At 40.4% G+C, this 17,420-nt stretch overlaps 1 protein-coding gene across 1 annotated transcript in view; it reads left to right on the top strand.

Moving 5' to 3' along the window:
- Nucleotides 1–1,843: 1,843 nt before the first annotated feature.
- Nucleotides 1,844–17,420, top strand: part of lrrc75a (leucine rich repeat containing 75A) — a gene marked incomplete at both ends in the record, with an annotated part of 61,413 nt that continues 45,836 nt past the window's right edge. Inside the window, 2 exons of the mRNA XM_079246537.1 lie at nucleotides 1,844–2,095; nucleotides 13,021–13,149. Coding sequence (XP_079102663.1) covers nucleotides 1,844–2,095; nucleotides 13,021–13,149 — 381 coding nt within the window. The remainder of the gene's footprint in view (nucleotides 2,096–13,020; nucleotides 13,150–17,420) is intronic.

Genomic DNA, 17,420 nt, shown 5'->3' with positions numbered 1-17,420 from the left:
GTGGCCAAAAAAAATGTCTCCCACCACCAGCAGCCTGAAGCATTGAGCTGAAATGGAGACTCATCAGACCAGCAATGTTTCTCCATCTTCTATTGTCCAGTTCTGGTGAGTGTGTGTGAGAATTTTAGCCTTAGTTTCCTGTTCTTAGCTAACAGGAGGGGCACCCAGTGTGGTCTTCTGCTGCTGGAGACCATCTGCTTCAAGGTCAGACCGAGATATGCAGAATGGTGTCTCAGACGCTGTTCTGTTTATATCTTCTTTATAAGACCATTCTAACCCCATAGAGATGGTTTTGTGTGTAAATCACAGTAGATCAGCTGTTTCTAAAATACTCAGACCAACTAGTTACCTCGAGTCCCTTAAATCCCCCGTTGTGTCATCCTGATGCTCAGTTGAACTTCTGGGGTTTTTTCCTGTATTTTTTCGATGTGAAAAATGTGCATTTACAAAGTCAAACAGGCCTAAGTGTCAAGACATGAATTACGTTATCATGCAGAAAAGAGAAAAATAAGGAGAAAAAAAAGATATAAAGTCAAACTGAAAGATATTTATGCAGTGCTCTTGGCATGTGGGTATGTAGGTCTCTGTGGTGCTGGTTTCTGGTGGATTTGTGCCATAACTCCCATCAGCGCCAGATGTCGCTGCGGTGTTTCCCCATTGTGCACATTTACTGCAGTGAGCCTTGTTTTCCTGTTATTTTCTACATGAAACTGCTTCTTTTAGTTTCCCTGCCTCCAAACATAAATATAAACTGCAGAATTTTTATGAAATTATCTCCAAAAGTTTTTAAAATACTACATCAAAATCTAATTCTTCAAAGAAAGTATTATTTGTGAATCTTTTTTTTTTTTTTTTACTCCTAAACAGAACTGAGTTAAAAAGAAAAGAAGCATATTTTATATGGCTTTGGTTTCTACTCAGTTTTAGATGTTTTAAACGGAACCTGGAGGTAAGTCATCAGTTTATCTTTGCTTTATAGTTAAACTAAAGACGTCAGCTGTCCGCCCATTTCCCCTGCAGGCTGTTTTTATTCATCGTTACAAGTTTTAGCTTTTATCAGATAAACGTTAACGCAACCGTTAAAACAGCCTTTTTTTTTTCCAACGGAAATCTCCGCGCGGCTCTGTAACGGCCAATTCGGTGGCGCTCGCGCCGCCTCAGCCCTTCCCTGCCTCCTCCTTCAGCACCATTTGAAGACTTGTGCTCACGTGCCCTCGCTGCGCGCCCCCCCCCCCTCTTTCAGTTGGAGCAGAGGATGCCACTCTTCGTCCGCTTCCAGCTCTGGAACAGCTCTGTGTCGCCCCCGCAGCGGAGTCGATCCCCCCCGGAGCCTCCGCTCGCCGCGGAGCGCAGATTCAACCTTGGAGGAGGGCGAAAGCTGCGGTTGCTGCAGGTAATGCATGAGGAAGGACGGGGCAGATCTGCAGGGTAAACACTGCCGCATGCGGCTCCTCATCCGACCCGCAGCCCGAACAGACAGCGTGCATTTAGGAGATACAGCCGCCGATGTCGAGGTGATTTATTTTGGTGAAGTTGTGTTCGGGATAGCGCGGTCCAAGCTCCTCACTGGAGCCGACTTTTGGTTTCCTCCACCCTGACTTTGCTGTGCCCGAGCTGCGCGGCCATGCTGCAGGCTGCACCCCGTGACCTGTTCCCGACCTGAGTGGAATTAACAAACTCACATCTCATTATTTACCTTTGTTTATCTCTCAGCCTCTTCTGGTTTCTGTCGTAGCCCCGAACTGACCAGGTTTTACCTGATAAATGTTTGATGAAAACATTAATCAGAGCTGCTCTGTGGGACCAGCATCCTCTTCATCACAGCCTCCTCTGAGGCAGCATCATGGGTGCCAAGCAGACCAAAGGCCAGGAGCTGGGGGGAGCCAGTCCTCAGCACAGCTGGAAACGCACCCCCACCAAGGAACGGGGAGACATCTTCACCTCCCTCATGCTGAAGTCAGGAGACCGGCTGAGCCGTGGCGGGACGCCGCCGCCTCCCTACCAGCGGCGTATTGGAATGATCCAGGAGATGATGCTGATGGCCAAGCAGGGGAAGCAGGATGAGGCCACGGAGATGCTGAAGACGCTCCGACAGGTAGCTGTGTGTGTTTGTCTGTGTTTGCATTAAAACTTCCAGAAACCACTGTTTTATTTATTCACTTATTAATCTCCGAGCTGAAACCTGCACATGCAGAAACAGAAGAAAACACACTGAATAAACTTCCCACATCCTCCCTCCCCTGCTGCATGGCTGGGCCTGTTTTGCTCTAACTGGCTCTGCTACCCAGCTACAGAGTCGACCATGCTGTGATCTACAGCCTCTCTTTGCCTTTCAAGACATTAGCAGCACTTTGCTGACTGCTGCTGTCGCTACAGAGAAAAGGGAAACACTTAGCAGATGGGAGGAATCTGCTGTGATGAGATAGAAAAGGAAAGCAGGAGAATGAAAATGCCAGAGCTGAATGGAAAAGCCGGAGAGCTGAAGAGTGTCTGTGCATGAAAGAATGAAATTATGACAAGAAGAAAACAGATATAAGAGGAAGAAGAAGGGATTCTGTGTTTACCAGCCCTGACTGAACCACAGGGAGCAGTTCTGCAGGCTTCAACACACACAGCTTTCCCTCTTTGGGCTTTGGAGATTTCATTTCTTTCTTTAACTCGACTGATCATGAATCCTGACTCAGTGGCAAAAACAAACCTTAATATAGAGGCCAGTTTTACAAACGCACCACTGAGTGGTAACCATGTTGTAACAATGCCGAAAACAACAAATCTACTGTAATAAGCTATATCTACGGTGTTAACATAAACATACTTGTGTGGTAGAAAAGTGAGAAACAAAATTCAATTCAATTCAACGTTATTTATATAGCGTCAAATCATGGCAATGCCATCTCAAGACGCTTTACAGACAGGAAAAAACAAAACAAAACAAAACATAATGAAAGCCAATTCATAATAGCCTTTATAAGGAAGATTGAGTTGGAAACTCCAACTCAATCTTCCATCCTGAGCAAGCACACTGGCGACAGTGGGAAGGAAAAAACTCCCTTTAAACAGGAAGGAAGGAAAAACTGACTGGATGTCCCTGTAATACCACTTTCTATCACTAGAGGCGCAAGTCACCATAGGGTTTATTCAGCCAAAAGAAGAAGAAACAGCAAACTAGCCAGATTGCTAATTCATTGGATGATGACTTGTTTTTAAAGTGAAAATACAATGTAAAACACAAAGGAGCTAACATGGCTAATTTTCCTGTTACACAGCGTTTGATCCAGGTTTCACACCTTAAGCGTCCACAGCTTTACAAATCCACTCGCTTCAGCGGCAATTCCTCCTTTTTGTGTGACAGATGACCATCCATACATGTCCTCTTTTAGAGAAATACATGTGTCCAGCTAGGAGTTTGATGCATTTAAGCCTCTAATAAGTTTACGTCAGATTTGTGTCGTGTTTCATCCTCCAAGCTAGCTTTATATTGAGGAGGGGTCAGCTGCAGTCCAGAGAAGACAGAGTAAAGGCCCATTTATGCTGCTTTATGCTGTTAATGACATCTGTTTAAATGTCTTTATACGTTGCTGACTTCATACTTCTATGACCCTTCAATGCCATAATGTTAAGTCAGTTCATCCACTTGTGGGCAGTGTTGAGTTTGGAGTTCACTTCCACATTATGGCAGCTGTTGTTGGCGGTAATGCACCGCTATAGGTTGTTTACAACCGTCCAAAAACACAAGAAGAAGTAGAAGAATAAAACCACAAAGTTTTCTTTGCTGTTCTCACCTTTCTTATGCATGTTCTTTAGGTTCTTTTTTGTTTAGCAGTTTCTGCATCATTTTCCTCCTATTCCTCTTCTTTTCTGAATAGTTCATTTCACCGATGCACATCAGCTGTACACCTCAACACTACTATCAGGATTTCTGGTGTCATTGCTTCGTTTTCTGCGTTCACTGACGGACAGCTAATCCCCTTGAAAACAGACTGAATTACACCAGTGCAGGCAGGGCCAGATTAAAAGTTCACAGGGCCCTGGGCCCAGAGTGCTCCAGGGGTCCCCTTCCCCACCGCAACATTGTGGAAAACCTGAATGATACACTGTGAAACGACATTTCTAACATTTCTCAACCATTGGTACCAATAGCAATTTATGTACATGAGGGAGTATAAACAAGCCTTTTGGCCACTAGAGACGCTAATCCAGTTAATTCCCACAGTTTACACGACAATTGCCAATTTAGACAATCTCCATCTATGTTTTGCAATAATCTTTGCAGAACAGTGTATGAAAACCATCAAACTAAACCAGGCTAGTTGCTAATTGTTCTGTTACATCTTTGATATTTGCATAATTTATGCAAAATGCATTAATTACATGCAAAGCAGCCCAACTTGCACCAAATGTTTAGGGAGTCACCTTAGCTTTGGTTTGTGGTTAACTAGCTTTAACAACTTTATCTTTGACTAAACAACAAAATGAAGACTCAGACGTATACTGCAACGTTCTGCAGCTCATCAGGCGCTTACTGCTGTTGTTTTGGATAAACGAAGGCTGAAAAATGTGAAAAAGTTCATGACATGCAGCTACATTTGGACAACAGGCTTATTGCTAACTGAGCAGTCTAACGCTGAGGCAAACAGGAAGTGGGTTTAGCATCAACACTGTTCTTTCATCAGACTCCAACTAGCCAATTCTTTGTCAAAGTTGACTGGTGTCTTTTCTTTGGAGCAGTCCCTTTCCTGCTTTCTCTTTCTGGCTTCCTCAGACACCGTTTTGACCTCATTACTTCGTTCAGACATAACAAGCTTTGGTTGGAAGAGGAAAAAAGAAGCAGAGCCCTCTAGAGGGGGAGCTGTAAAACAAAGCGCTCCAGGTCACATGATCCCATGAGAGACAGATACCAGACTACAATGTCTGGTATCTGAAGAGGGCAGTCCCCTTCGTACGTCAACATGTGTCAAGCGCGTTATACTGACCCCAGAAATCATCCATTATTACTTACAGTAGGCTGATGTTTGAGTCAAATCTTACACCATGTCCCTTTAACTGGGTGTTTGTGCAAAACTGTGAAGAAAGTCTGAGTGACTGTCCCCACTTAAAAACTCGGATGGCCTTTGCACCTGTGGGGAGTTGCGAAACCATCAAACTTTTCCCAGTGACATGGTACAGCATCTCAATAAGACCAAGGTAGGGTACATGTTTAAATTAAACTTAAAGTGGCTCCATGATGCCATTTCTAGTTTTCTGAGCTTTCTACTATGTTCTAGTGTTGAATACTCATCAGGCATGTGAGCGGTGCTGTTTTTATCATCTAAACGCATGTTTGAGTTTTCCAGCACTCTCTATGTTCAGTTTCCATGGCAACGGAAACGATTGGTTTTAGAGAGTTTTTTTCTATTATGAAATTCTAGTGACGTCCCTGGGGAGGGACTCAGTGTTTGGTCATCTTCTCTAGGTTGTGTATGTTTACGAGAAGAAAGCCACGCCCACCTTCACTGCTCAGTATAACTACTCCTAGCAGCTGACCAATCAGACGCAGGCATAGGGTGGAGCTTTCTCTGTTGGCTCGTTTCTGGCAGAGGCTGATCTGAGAGGATCAATACAACATGGATTAAGCGGTTTGTGAAAAATACTTGATTATTTCTTGCCTTTCTAGACTTTCATATTAAAATAAATAAGACTGAAATGTGCACAAAAGAACCGCTTTAATGATCACGTTTACATGAGATTTTTCATTCCTCTTTAATTTAGATTAAAAGTTAAATTTGCTTTAAACAGATGGAAAATTACCATGTAAACACCTAATTCCGAATGGAAATGACAATTCGGAATAGAAATTAATTATGGAAATACTATTTCCATGTCAACTCAAAAGAGAATATTTGGGAGTAAGTAAAGACTATTTTACTGAGGGAAGTCACAAATATTCTTAGTTTGGATTTGATGTTACATGTTCACGTGAATAAAAATCTTGTTGCAGAGTAACAAGCCAAATATGGATCAAAGAAGAAGCAAATTGTGGTCCACTGTGGGCCTGGGTTGGCTTAACCCTTTAACTTTCATGCAAACAAAAAGGCCAGAAAAAATGTTTCTGTGTTTTTCTGTTTGATTTGGACAAGAATAAACAGAATAAATGTTTTAGCAAACGGTTGAGATGTTAAAAAAAAAAAGAAGTCAGTGATAATGTAACAACAGTAAAATGGTGTTATAACAAACAGTTTGGGTTTTACATTTCCAAACCAGTTGGTAGAGACACTCAGGCTGGTTTATTTCAACAATTTGTTAACGAAATTTACTGCAAATTTACCTCCACCAGATGGTAGAGCATGACTTTAAAAGGTTAAAGTGAACTAAATGCAGGAAGCTGACTACACTGTGTGGAATTATGGGTAAACCAACCAAAATATGTGCATGAAGGAGGATAACTGGGTAAAAAGAATGACGAGAAATGTATTGTGGTTGCATGTGGATAAAACGGGATAAAAGTTCTGATAGAAATACGATGAACCAAAACCCGCGAGGATCTGATGCAGCTCCATGGGATGAAAACAGAAGTCGTCCTGCTTTAACCAAAAGATGAACCAGTTCTCGCCTTCCTCATTCGTCTCGTCTTCTCCTTCCATAACTCATGATGTTGCCTCTCACATAGACAGGAATACGATATTTAAAGTGATGACTGGAACAGCTTCCACATTCGGGACTTACATGATTAATTACAGAAATATTCCAGCTTTGGCAGCACTGGTCTCTCATCCAGTTCTTCCATTTCCTTACACTGAAGTTTTACTGATTGTTCTTAACAAACCAGCACAAATACAAACTGAAAGAACTGGTAAATCTGGTGGGACTAGTCCCCTATTTATTTATCTGACACTGATTGTTTACGCTCTCTGTGCTGACATTGAGAGAATCAGTTTCTAAGATACACGCCGTTGTCAGAGTCTGCACAGCTGGATGAAATGAAAATGCCAAACAGAAATATGATTACTCTGCTTCAGGAAACAGAGAGACGCGCTAGCATTGCTGGGCAGATGATTAATAGAGCCTAATAGGAAATGTAAAGTTGGCCTCATGTTGGCTAATTGGGTTTGTTGATTAGCCTGTGACTATTTCTGAGCTAACCAATTATGTGATCAAACAACTGGAGTAGATCTGATGTGATCTGACGAGGTTCTGTTCATCAAACATCTTTATTTTTACCGAAACACCTACAAGAAACACAAGTTAAATGTATTATTGATAAATAATTGGTTGATTTGATGTAAATTAAATGTTAAAAAGCAGGCGTGCGTTAGCAGTGAGTGATTTCTGGTTGGATTTTTTTCCCCACTATCATTGCAATATGTAAATAACTGCTTGATTACTGGGTTCTTCTGGCCTGGATGTCGTTTCCTTTTGTTTGCTGGACGTACTCGAGCCGATGCGTCTGTCTCCTGCTCCGTCTCTCTTCATGGTCAGCCAGGTTCAGAACATCACTTTGATGCGGAGCGCTCTAATTAGTGTGCATGGTGTTCTCTAATGAAGGACGAGACCAAACTGTTTTGCATGTCGCATAAATTGCTGCAAGTGTTTCTGTGCACACTTAACCCTAAGTGCTCAAAGACATGCACTCTGTATTGTCATGCTGTCTACGTCATGCATATCACATGAAGGGCTTTTGTTAGTAATGTACTCTATTTCCAGGTGGTGAATATTATTATTACAAGAAAAGAAAAAAACTAATCTTTTGCTTTCTCTTCTTTTGTTGTTTATTTCTCTTTTTGCATTATTCTTCAATAAATCGTTTTCCTGTAGCCATTTAAAAAGAACCTTTATTATTGTACAAGATTACAAGGAAATTCTAGTTGTCAGCGTCTCTTATCAGCCACAGTGTAACATGAAAAATATTAAATAACTAGAACATGTATGAGTAAACAGCCCTGTGATGGACTGGCGAGCTGTCCAGGGTGTACACTGTCTTTTGCCCAAAGACTGCTGGGATAGGCTCCAGCTTCCCTGCGACCCTTCGTTGGACTACACAGTTAGAATAATGAATAAATGAATGAATGTATGTATAAGTAAACTAGTGCAAAGAAAACAACTTGCAGCACTTTTAACATCCTCTAGTCATAAAACATATGCACATATCTGTGAAGACAGAGCAGGTTTAGATTACTACAGTGTAACAGGAAGGAGAGGTCTCTACATCACTGCTGTGCAGATGTTGGATGATGACTGTGGAGAGAGAAACTATGAACAGGTTCTACTAACAAAGTAGCTGACAGGTGGTAGAAAGGATTTCTAGGATGCAGAACTACTTTACATGTTGCATTTACTGGCCCTTGGACATCAGACGCTTGACTAAGTGGAAGTCAGTTGTGGGACAGTTTGTTAGGATGTCTGCTAAGCTTGAAATGACTCGAAAGACGGAGCTTCACGTGCATTCTTTTTATTGATGAAAAACTTGTATTTCTCTTTTTCCAAAACCCCCACATGCTTCCACTCTTACGACTCAACCAAAACCTCTGCGCCATCTTAATGACCAGTCTGATGGCTTGATCTGAATATTACAAGTTGCGATTCAATGTCAGCACCGGCTTGCTTTTTCTGTTGATATGCTTCAGCCTGGTGATGCAGCTGGTCCAGGTTCAGTCCCACTGGCCCACTTTCTCTTCTACCATACAGTGCAAGGACAGCAGAGCCCGCAGGATGTTAAAAATAAAATTTAAAAAAAAAAAAAAAACTCACGCGTGGGGCACGCACTTTATACAAATAGCATTTCACACCCGTTTTACAACTTCCCTGAAAGTGAAAGGGTTTTTATTGCATTATTGATGAAATCACCATGATGTCACAACTAATTGATTTTAATTGGCCTGACTAGTCAACTTAAAAACAAAAAGCACTTTAAATGCTCATCCCAGTAAGTCCTTCATGGCTGCATGAAGTCAACTGGAAACAATGCGAGTCTGTGCAACCTGGTGACTGCAGGCACACATTATAATACACACCTGTTGATGAAGTAATCATGGGTTTCTGTCCCAGTGATGCCATTCTGAGCTGACAATGCAGCGGCCTTATTAATATGTATGCGTGTCATTCATTCAAAGCTGCTGTCATTATTTGCTCCCCCGCCTACGCAGAACAATAGGCAGCATGGAAACCTCAGTGAGTCATACTGAGCATCTCTCCCCCGACACTCAGTCCATTTTGCCACTGAACTGGTTCTGAATTGTCCACAAAATAAACCCAAATGGACATGAAATGTTTCTGCAGGTGTTCATGTTTGGACTGAAACGTTTGTGTGTGTCCTGACACACCCGACTCATCTCCATCGACACGCTTTAGATTCTGTTGTGGATGTGCAACATCAATGCACCCGATAATTCATTATTACTAATATTATAGCAGTAAATTTGGTTATTTGTCTGTTGATTCTGGATTGAAGGAATATAATGGAACAATACTTCATTAAACATGTAAACATGGGCATATTTATAGATTTCTTTCATGTGGGGTCCAGGGCACAGACTGGGAAAAGAGTGGCACATGTAAATGGTCTGTCATGGTGGAGGTCTTCTATTCGCCAGCGTTGGGTTTTCTGTGTGTCTCTCTGTCTAAAATCATGGATGGATTTTGATTAAATTTTCAGAAAATCCCTGAAATGGAAAAAAGAAAAAGTGATTGAATTTTTTGTGTGATTCGGAAATCACTACGATCGTTTTGCCCTTGGGGCCCCTGTTCATACTATAAACTATAAATAGTCAGTGTGATTTTTTTCAAATCAGCCAGGGGTTATTTACTTTTAGATCATCCTGTATGACTTTATTAGATAATCTTTACAATTCATTTACTTGGATAAACCTCAGTCATGGGTAAAAACAAATATTTGTTAAAGTCCAGCTGTCTATGCTTGGGGTGGCTGGTCACATGGCCTTTGGTCCTGCCCTTGCATATGTTTGCAAGACTGAAGCTCAGACAACAGCAGAAAGAAAGCAGTCTGCAACACAGTGTTAGAAAAAACAAATAAAAAAATGTTTTGAAAAAGAAAATACTCTAGACAACAGATCTATTAATCCTCATCACATGCAAATTTCAGCCAATCGCATGAAGAAGCTCTTTGAATGGAGCGAGTCTGTGACTCGGAGCAGCTTTGTTTACTGTTTTCACCAGTAAACATTAGGGGTGGGAAAATCAAATCGAAAATTCAAATAGCTGGATTTTTTTGCTTCACAATTTTAAGATAAATTTTTTCGATTAAAAATGTGATTTTTTTAAAATAATAATCCTTTACAAAATATTTGCCATTTTTATTGTTTTTATTGATCTTTTTACTTGTTTTCTTGGGCATTATAGCAGCAGAACGAAGGTCTGGCTACTGGTTTGTTTTTCCTAATCAAATTCAAGAAAAATGACGAGCAACAAAGGTTTTGTTTTTGTTTTCAGTCTACAAAAATCAGCAATATCGAGAAATTGTGAAAATTACAATTTATATTGAATCAACCCCAAAAATCAGAATCGAATTGAATCGGGACAAAAGCATATCGTCACAGCCCTAGTAAACATTACTGGTCCTCACATTTCATTCAAGTTGTTGAGTTAATGGGTTCAAATAGGCTTCATTTTAATATTATACTGTTACTGTTTGTTTGTGCAGATCTCAGTTCACATCATATTTCATAATTTATGATGAATATCTAAATATGTTCTATTAAAAAACTATGATGTGGAAAACCATAACAAGCTTACTGCAACAGTTCGAGCAGAGCTTTGCCTAAAAATAAACACACCTGTCAAAAATGTTGGCAGGTACACTGCTCTCATAGCCCTTACAAAAGGAAAGCCGAGTTCTGCTGCGCCTCAGGCAGACTATGTGCAAACGAAAGATCCGTGTTTGTCCAGCGACTTGCCCTGACTGCCAGCACATTGTCGTGCCCTCAATAATAGGGCTTCTTCATTTTTCACACTGAGAGACGGGACAAAATGTCACAGTTTCTTCTAATCTACGTGGCAGAATGCCATGAAATGTGCAGCTTCATGCTACCCGGGAAGCCCGTGACCTTTCCTCACTCACCACTAACTGCACACATTCGTCTTCCTTATAGTTAAGAGCAGCATTGTTTTAGAACGTCGATATAGTGGTGGGCTTTTACAGTGCTCTGGGTTTTTAATGTAATTCTCCGCCTGTAGTGCTGCGCAATAGATAACTAGAAATATTGATGTCATCAGATGCCTGAATACATGCAAACTGTGTGTGTCCACACAGCCAGCTGTCTGCTTAAAATCACCAATAAAATCATGAACAGCAACTTTTTTTTGTCTTTAAATCCCTTTGTGTCCTCCAGTTTAATCCTGAACCATGTTCCTTCACATGGCGTCATTGTTCATGGTGACTTTTGAGGATTTAACAAGGCTGCTGTTCATGCGTGAATCTCCTCCAACAGGTTTATGCTTCGTCGGCTTTGATGGGACTTATGATGTGACAAACTTTCATTTTTCCCTCAGCTGTGAGCAATAAGACAGCGGAAAGCTGTGCAACAGGATGTCATTTACTGCTGTAAGGGGTCAGCCAGCTTGAACAGGAAATGTGAAAATGTAAAAGCCTTTTACATCCTGACTTGTAGGCAAGCACAACAGATGTACATGAATGGAAACTGTATGTAGCTTTATGAATAAAAAATAGGTTTTAGGGGCCATTCAGACTTGGTTCTTTCTCATTTTCTTACTTTGAGTTCTCCATGTTTTTTAATAGTACCACATAAAGTCAGAGGACACTTTATCAGGTCTGCCTGGCCAGAACCATGTTGGATCCCTTCTTCCTTCAGAGCTGCCTTCATTCTTCATGTCATAAATGCATCAAGCCGTTGGAAATGTTCCTCAGAGGTTTTGCTCCATGTTGACATGAAGCATCACACAGTTGCTGCACATCCATGATGAGAATCTCCCGTTCCACCTCATCCCAAAGCTGCTCTGCTGGACTGAGATCTGGTGACTGTGGAGGCCGTTGGAGGACAGCGAACTCATCGTCATGGTGGAGATGATGGGAGCTTTGTGACATGGTGCATCATCCTGCTGGAAGTTTCCATCAGAAGATGCTACACTGTGCTCAGAAAGGGATGGACATGGTCAGCAGCAATACTCAGGTATCTGTGCTGGTTAAACCATGTCATGCTGGTACTAAGGGGACCAAAGTGCAACAAAAAAAATGTTTCCCATGGTATCACAGCAGTTGCAGGAACATCCTGAAGTATTGATCCAAAGCAGGATGGATGCTTTCATTTTGTTTCGACCAAATTCTGAGTTTACCATCAGAATGAAGCAGTTTAGATACTAGATCAGTTCCAGCAACGTTTTCCATTGTCAGTCCTTCTTCTGTTATGCTTCGTCTGGAACCAGGGCTACATGGTGTGGTGGTTAGCACTCATTCCTGGTTAACTGGTCACTCTAAAGTCTCTCTAGGACTGACTGTAAGTGGTTGTTTTTCTCTCTGTGTCGGACTGGTGACCTGTCCAGGGTGTACCCAGACTCTCTCCTTGTCACTGCTGGGATGGTATACAGCTTCCCTGTGAGCCGATACTGGAATGAGCAAGTATGGAATATAGATAGACCTCGATTGAAATGTGTTGTTTTTCTGTCATCTCCAACCAGTCTGCCCATTCTCCTCTGACCTCTGACAACAACAAGACATTCTGGTCCAGACAACTGCTGCTTGCTGGATATTTTCTCTTCTTCAGATCATCTCTGTAAACTCTGCAGATAATTAAATGTGAAAATCCCAGTAGAAATCCCAGTAGATCACCAGTTTCTGAAACACCATACAACATGCCACGTTCAAAGTCACTTTAATCTTGTTTGTTCCTCATCCTGATGCTCAGTTTAAACTTCATCATGTCTACATGACTACAGGTGTGGAGTTGCCGCCATATGATTGGCAGATTATATATTTGCTTTAACAAGTGACTGTGCATAAACAGGAAGTATGTGTTGCCTGTGAGCTTCATCGCATCAGTGATTATACAACGCTCTTCTGTACTCTGTCTGTAGGACCTGGGCATGGAGTCAACATCTCTGGATGATGTGCTGTATCGCTACGCCAGCTTCCGAAACCTGGTTGATCCAATCACACATGACCTGATCATCAGCCTGGCGCGATACGTTCACTGCCCTAAGACGGTAGGACATCATATGCTTCTGTTCATTGTTCATCCAGACCGTCGCTGCTGAGGACTCAGCCATCAGCAAATTCTAAAACTAATTAAGTAGAGAGCCAAAGATCAATCATCAAACATTACACACGTGCACACACACGCAAGCAGCAGAAGAAATAAATATGGAGAATGTGTGATGAACATTGCTGATCACAGTACACACCTGTGCATGCTAATACACATATACAGACTGAGGTGACTCATTGGGTTGCTGCGATCAGATGGTCTCCTGACTCATTCTCTCTGACACTATTAGGCTATGGAAATGCTCTAAGTCAGTGGTTCTCAACCTCTTTTCCCTGAGGACCCCCTTCACGCATCTACTAAAAAACTGATGACCCACCACTTGCTTCATGTTGAAATCATGCTTGGTTTTATGCTGTTGTTAGATGCTTCTCAGCAAAACAACTCCTTTCCTTTAAAAAAAACAATATTAAGGTAGTTACTAACATAGAAGTAGGGCTGGGCGAAATATTGAGTACTCTTGATGCTTTTAAAGTTTTACTTAAGATAAAATAGCTGTACATTGAGTACAAACTGTTACAGCAAGGTTTTAAGCCATGTGCATGTAATTTTCTTCATAGTTTAGCTTTTCTCACTCACAGCAGACAACTCACTCCCACGCCAGCCTGAAAACTTGTGCGCACATGCAAGTTGTTACAGGAGAGATAGGAAAGAGGCATGAAGACATAAGGTGTGTCTCCATTACACCTAGAATTGTGCAAAAACTAAATATTGCAACAGAAAACCGCTAATGGAAACACCTACATTTTAAAAAAAAGTCTTAAATATCGCTAAAACATTTTTACGCTCTAATAAGGAGGTTTTTCAAACTTTCCGATACAGAAACATATTGCAAAAGTGTAATGGAAACACTTTTTTCACATTTCCGTGTCTCCTTAGGCCCTTTTAACCAACCCTACATAGACCCTTTCTTAATTTCGGAAGAACAAATCACATTTGTAAAACATGCTGTTAATGAAATTGTGCAAACTGTGTGTTTTCAAGCTCCCAAAAAAACTTTAGTTTGAATGAAGAAAAAAAAACGCAAGCAAATACACCCTGACTCATCTCTACATGGACGTGTCCTTAATTTAAGTCACACTGGTTCTAAACCGCAAGGACCCCTCGTGCTCTTTGGGGGCCACATTGGGGTCTGAGGGACACCAGATTGTGAACCACTGCTCTAAGTGGTTTTGGTGTGGGTCCTTCAGGCAACTCCCTGAGGTTGTTAATTCCTGTTGTCAGGGTCACTGAGAGAGAAAAAGAGTGATAGAGCAGCAATATGACAGCAGTCATAATGGAAAAATAATGGTAAAAGGGAAGAAGATAAAGACAGGAATTAAAAGACCTGAATGATGACTCCGTTTTACTACTAAGATATATAGATCAGATCAGAGAACCATCATATTACTCACGAACCTCTGGATGACAACGTACTGGCAGCCTGTCCAGCTGGTATAGTCTCTGGTATAGGTTGCATTGTTCCACCTGTCTCATAGTGACAAAACAAAATAGTTTCTTTTGAGGACTTTTCTTATGAATGAAAGATCTGACATAAGTTCTTTAAGATAACATAAAGTTCCATATTGAGGCATTGATTTATAAACTTCCAGTGAAAACAAGATGTTTCTGGTGTTTCAACTGTTTCTGTTGATTCTCCAAACATAATCAATTTTTTCTTTTGAGAAATCATGCAAACCATTTGTAAGAGCAGTCTAACCAGGGTTAATTTAGTGACATTATGATAAAGACATTAAAAACATTATTTTTTTCATTTTCTGCCTTTATTTTGTTGTTCAAGAAGGAGAAGTCATCATGACATCATGACAAAGCTCCATTAGTGACTTAAAACTCCACCAATGACTTGACATTGTCTTGATTTCTGTTTCCTGCTTTGTCTTGATTTCTGTTTCCTGCATTGTCTTGATTTCTGTTTCCTGCATTGTCTTGATTTCTGTTTCCTGCATTGTCTTGATTTCTGTTTCCTGCATTGTCTTGATTTCTGTTTCCTGCATTGTCTTGATTTCTGTTTCCTGCATTGTCTTGATTTCTGTTTCCTGCTTTGTCTTGATTTCTGTTTCCTGCATTGTCTTGATTTCTGTTTCCTGCTTTGTCATTTTGAACAATTACATGCTCAAAATGACATAATTTTTAACAATTACATGCCCTGAATGTGCACATTAGTGTTGAGTCTTGAAATTAAGTTATGTTTATTTTGCATTTTACTTTTACTGAAATTATTTTCAGTGAAATTGTTTATTTTGCTTTCACGGAAATGAACATTAGCAATTAAATAAGCATTAAGATTTGCTAATGTAGGAAAAACTTTGACAAATGATTTTTATTTTTTTTTTTTATTAATTAAGTTTATTCACAGTCCTCAACACACACACACACACACACACACACATACAACACCTGCTAGAAATCATAGTTAGACATATAAAAGCAAAAAGAGAACAAACCATGGGATTATGCTAGTTAGCATACTAGCATAAAGTAGCCAAGCACACAATGACATATTCAGGGATTGTAGATTTAATTTAGGACTGACTGTTTTTGTGTGTGTGTGTGTGTGTGTGTGTGTGTGTGTGTGTGTGTGTGTGCGTGTGTGTGCGTGTGTGTGTGTGTGTGTTGTTTTTAATAGAAATGAGCTTCATAAAAACAAGAACATTTTTTGATAAATATACAACTAAAACATTTTGGCAGCTTAGCTTTAGCCATAGCAATGCCAATACAGAAATTTGTTAGTGAGCAAACACAAAAAGAATAACTGAACCTAATGTTTCTAACCAAAACAAAACAAAATATTTTGATTTTTTTTTTTACTAAAACCAACAACAAACAGGTAATGAGGACTGAAATTTGATGAAGAAAATTTAACAGAAATAAGACCATAATTTCCAAAGTTCTTCTAAAAATGTTCGCTTAAGAATGTTTTGGATTGATGAAAAGAGTTTGTGTACAGAAGGTCAAGAAACAAAGATGTTTGGATTTGTGTACATTTTAAAATATGTAAATAATTAGAAGTTGAGAAACTCATGAAAAAAAACCCAGCAGGGGCTTGTTATGTGATGGATAAGAGGAGGAAGTATAGAAAGAGGAAGATGGAGGCGTTATCTACCTTTGCTTAGCTCCATCATTTTGATTATTTTATTTTGCTTTAAAGTGGAACTATTATGTGCATTTCAGGCTAATTTATTTTTATTTCTGAGCCCAGAAGGGCTGGGATTGATGGAGTTATTGTCACAAATCGCTTTATTTACTTCAGACCGACCCTCTCCGTAGGCTGTCAGATGGGCTGTGGGCAAAACGAGTGGATTGAGACTCTTCCACATTAAGCCCCGCCTCCGCGCTACATCGGGAGCGGGCACCACACCTGCTTTCACCGTCATTCGTCTCATAAACAGAAGGATTAGGCTAATATGAACTCAATAAAAAACACAAAATACAATGTCAACACATAGCATACAGCCCTACATGTTGGAACCTGAATCAGACCCTGAAAACGAAGAGGAAAACAGCAACCCACAGCAACGAATGCAGCAGGATGTCTCTCTTTGGTAAACTCACCAGCCATCGTTGGAAATAACTTTATCCCACGTTTTCCACCCGCCTGATGTATTTGTACATGCCCTTGTTAACCAGTAGAAGGTAACCAATCACTGAGCCTTATCCCCCGGGACGTCACAAGGATTTCGAAGTAGAAAAAACTCTCTAAAACGACGCGTTTTTCGTTGCCATAGAAACTGAACGGAGAGCGTGATGGAACTCAAACTCAAACTCAAACATGCGTTTAGGTGATAAAAAACAGTGCCGTTCACATGCCTGGTGAGGATTCAACACTGTAACACTGTAGAAAGCTCAGAAAACTCCAAATACCATAATAGCACCCCCTTAATAAAAATAATAAACTATAAAAGCAATCAATGATCTTTATAGAACCCTGTAAATAATTAAAATTGTACCACTTTAAAACCATTGTAAAAGTCCAGAGCAGCACTGTTTCTGCCTATTAAACCATAATTCCTTAAATTACCAGCAAATCAAAATTTGTACTTGTAAGTTTTTTGCGGGGTGAAATAATCTAAATTATAAATAAATCTGAATGCATTTACTCATTAATGTTTCTTTAAATTCTCTCAACGTTCTTTTCCAGCAAGTTTCAAAGGACCTTGCAAACCAGTTAGTAACCAGCCTCGTTATTTACACTGTCTATCCTCCACCATATTT

The sequence above is a fragment of the Telmatherina bonti genome (assembly GCF_933228915.1).
Source record: "Telmatherina bonti genome assembly, chromosome: 9".
NCBI classification, from domain to species: Eukaryota; Metazoa; Chordata; class Actinopteri; order Atheriniformes; family Telmatherinidae; genus Telmatherina; species Telmatherina bonti.
This window is presented reverse-complemented; position numbering and strand designations above follow the sequence as displayed.